General features: G+C 12.4%; 1 protein-coding gene across 1 annotated transcript, besides 2 other annotated features; it reads left to right on the top strand. All coding sequences in view use genetic code 6, as the record gives it.

Annotated features, from left to right (window-relative positions):
- Positions 1-1,196: 1,196 nt before the first annotated feature.
- Positions 1,197-1,279: a microsatellite.
- A 153-nt stretch (positions 1,280-1,432) lies between these two features.
- Positions 1,433-2,739, top strand: IMG5_169790 (hypothetical protein; the record flags this gene model as incomplete). Its single annotated transcript, XM_004029904.1, has 3 exons — positions 1,433-1,505; positions 2,516-2,617; positions 2,680-2,739. Coding segments are annotated over 3 exons (235 nt in total), but the record flags the coding sequence as incomplete, so codon positions are not given.
- Positions 2,644-2,671: a microsatellite.
- Positions 2,740-3,197: the final 458 nt, after the last annotated feature.

Below are 3,197 nucleotides of genomic sequence, written 5' to 3'. Positions count from 1 at the left end.
TATCAATAAATATAAAAATACTGTTATTTATTTCTTATTCTATTTTTTTTTTAAGTTTTTTTGATAATATTTTAAGTTTTCTAAAAACTTTAAAAAACGATTTTTTTTATTAATTTGAAAAAGTTTATATTATAAATATACATTATTAATGAAATTTTAGATTCTAATATTTTGATAAATTAGATAAAATGTATTTAAGATATGATTTTAAACTTATTATTTTAAATCAAATTAAATTATTTAAATATATTTATTTATTTATTTAGTTTTTTAATAAAATAATTTATATTAATATTAATTTTTAAAATAATAGAAATTAATGATTTAATTAAAAAATAATAACTGTCTAAAACAATTTTATATAGAAAATCAAAAAATATAAATACTAATATTTATATAAAATATAATCATATGTTAAATTGATTATAATTTTTGTAATGTAAAATTATGTATATTTTCACAGATTTATATAGTGGTCCTAACCAAATTTTTATTTTATGAAGTTAAACTAATTTGTTTTTATTAAATTAATTAATTATTTTATTTACTTTTGGAATTGCATATATATTGAGGCTTAATTTATATTATTTATTTTGAATATATAAAATTTAAAATAGTTAAATTAATCAAGTCTCTTTAATAATTATAGATTAAAAACACAATCTTCTGTTAATAAGATATTATTTTATTGATTTTATTTTTTAAAAACATATTTTTTCTAAATGCAAAATTTAAAAATAACAAAAGATTAAAATAATCAAAAAAAAAATTGTAAAAATACAAGTAAATTAATTTAATTTTATGTAAATAAAGATTAAACATATATTTTTTGTTAATAACTAATTTAAGATAGGTGTAAATAAAAATTAAACCTATATTTTTTGTTAATAAAATATATATATAAAATATTTATTCATAAATGATTTTTTTTTAAAAGAAATATTAATAAAAATTTAAAAGAAAAAACTAATTATTTATATTTGAACAATATTAAATAATATTTTTTTTAATGAATATTTTATAAAAATCCAGAGATAAATAATAAAATAAATTAATTTAATTTACTGAAAAATATAAAATAAGTTTAAGCAAAAAATAATAGAAAATGAAAATATAAGCATTAAATTAAATAAACTAATATAGTAAAAAAAATATAAAAAGTAATGAGAAAATAATAAAATAAATTAATTGGAGTAAATAATAAAATAATAATAATAATAATAATAATATAATAAATAAAATAATAATAATAATAATAATAATAAAAATAATAATAATACATATATGTAAAATTAATTTTAATAAAAAAATATTAAAGAATAATCAAAACATATAGATAATTTTAAAAATCTATTAAATATGTTATAAGATAAAAGTTTAAATAACACATGTTCATTAAATAGTTATTATTAGAATTAAAAAAAATAATTAAATGATTAAATAACAAGTAGACATTAAGATGGTACTACAACTAATAGAAGATTAATATGTTTTGCTGATAAAGAGTAGATAAATGATCATTATAATATAAACCTTGAAAAAAATGTAAATAATATAGAATAAAATTTATTTTAACTTTAAAATATAATTGAAGAAGAATATTAATAAAAAAATGATCATATTATATCGAATAATTAATCATAATAAAATAATGTAATTTAGATTAAAGATAATGTATAAATATAATAATAATAAAATGCATTTAGTGAAAGTTAATAAAATATAGAGAATTTTTAATATTAAAATTAATAATAATTTTGTTAATTTGAATTAGAATTAGCTAGCATTATTTTCATTTAAGTTATGAAATATAAAATTAATTTTTTTTTAATTCAAATCTGTTTTTATGTTTTCACATATATTTAAATTATTTATGAAAATATATTGCTTGTATTTATAATAATTTTTTTTTGTGCTTTTTTTATTTTAAGCATTTTCTATTTTAAAAGTTAAGAATAATTAGAAAAAAAATAAACTATGATTTATTTAATAGAAATTGTTAGTATTTAAATCTCTTTGGTATTCCTTTAAATTAATTTATTATATTATAATACTAAATTTATTTATGGGATTTTACATTTACCAATAATTCATTTGATTTTTTGGGTTTGTAAATAAAAATAACTTAAAACTTAATAATTTCTGAAAATAGTAAATAATTATATTTAAATTTAATCCTTATATTATTAAATAAATAATATATTTGTAAAATTTTATTTTTTTATTAAGAAATTTAATTATATAAAAAGATTTTTGCTATTTTAAGATCATATATTGTATTGTAGTTTTATCTTATTTTTTTAAAATTAGATGGATATGTTAAATCTATATGGGAGTTAGTTTTTCTACCTACTTGGCTTTTTATTGTTAGTTTGGGATTTTATTTATTTTAAATAACAGTTTTGACTTTATTTACTTTATCTTAAAAACTTTGCAATAAAAATAATAAAACTTAAGGTTTTTCTTTTTTTAACAAAAAAAACTTATTTAAATAATTTTTTATTTAAACAAATAGTTTAAGGAATAATTTGGTGTAATATTATTTTAGGAGGTTATTTGTATTGTTATTTTTGTCTTTTTTAAGCAGTAAAATAATATTTTATTGCACATAGTTCAAGTAATTTTATTTTCGTTATGTTAAAGATATATATATATATATATATATATATATTAAATAAGGTATTATTAGAGAAACTCTTATGTATACTAGTTTAATTTGTTTAATTTTAGTAGTTTATGGTATTTTATTTCAAAAATAATTAAAGTATACTTTTTATTAATATTAAAAATATAAACTATTTTAAGAAAAGAAGCAATAAAAATTATAATTTTTAATTTATATAGATTTATAATTTTTTTCAAATAGTATTAAACTAAAATAAATGTTTTTGACTAAAATAATTTTCATTGAAATGTTATATTTTTAATATAACTTCCAAAAAAAAAAAACTTTATTTTAATGATTAGTTTAATTTTCTATACTTTTTATAGCTTATTTTTCTTGAAAATATTATTTTTGATTATTTTGATTATTTATATTTATTAAACTTTTATTTAAAAAAATTAGGTTATTCATAGCAGGCTTAAATCATGAAAATATAATAAGTCATAATATTATTGATGAAAACGGATAATTTAATTCTTAAAATAATACTTTTAATTAAGAAATTCAAAATATTGAATTAGAAAATAATTAA

The sequence above is a fragment of the Ichthyophthirius multifiliis genome (assembly GCF_000220395.1).
Source record: "Ichthyophthirius multifiliis unplaced genomic scaffold scaff_1120509251253, whole genome shotgun sequence".
In the NCBI taxonomy this organism is placed as follows: Eukaryota; Ciliophora; class Oligohymenophorea; order Hymenostomatida; genus Ichthyophthirius; species Ichthyophthirius multifiliis.
This window is presented reverse-complemented; position numbering and strand designations above follow the sequence as displayed.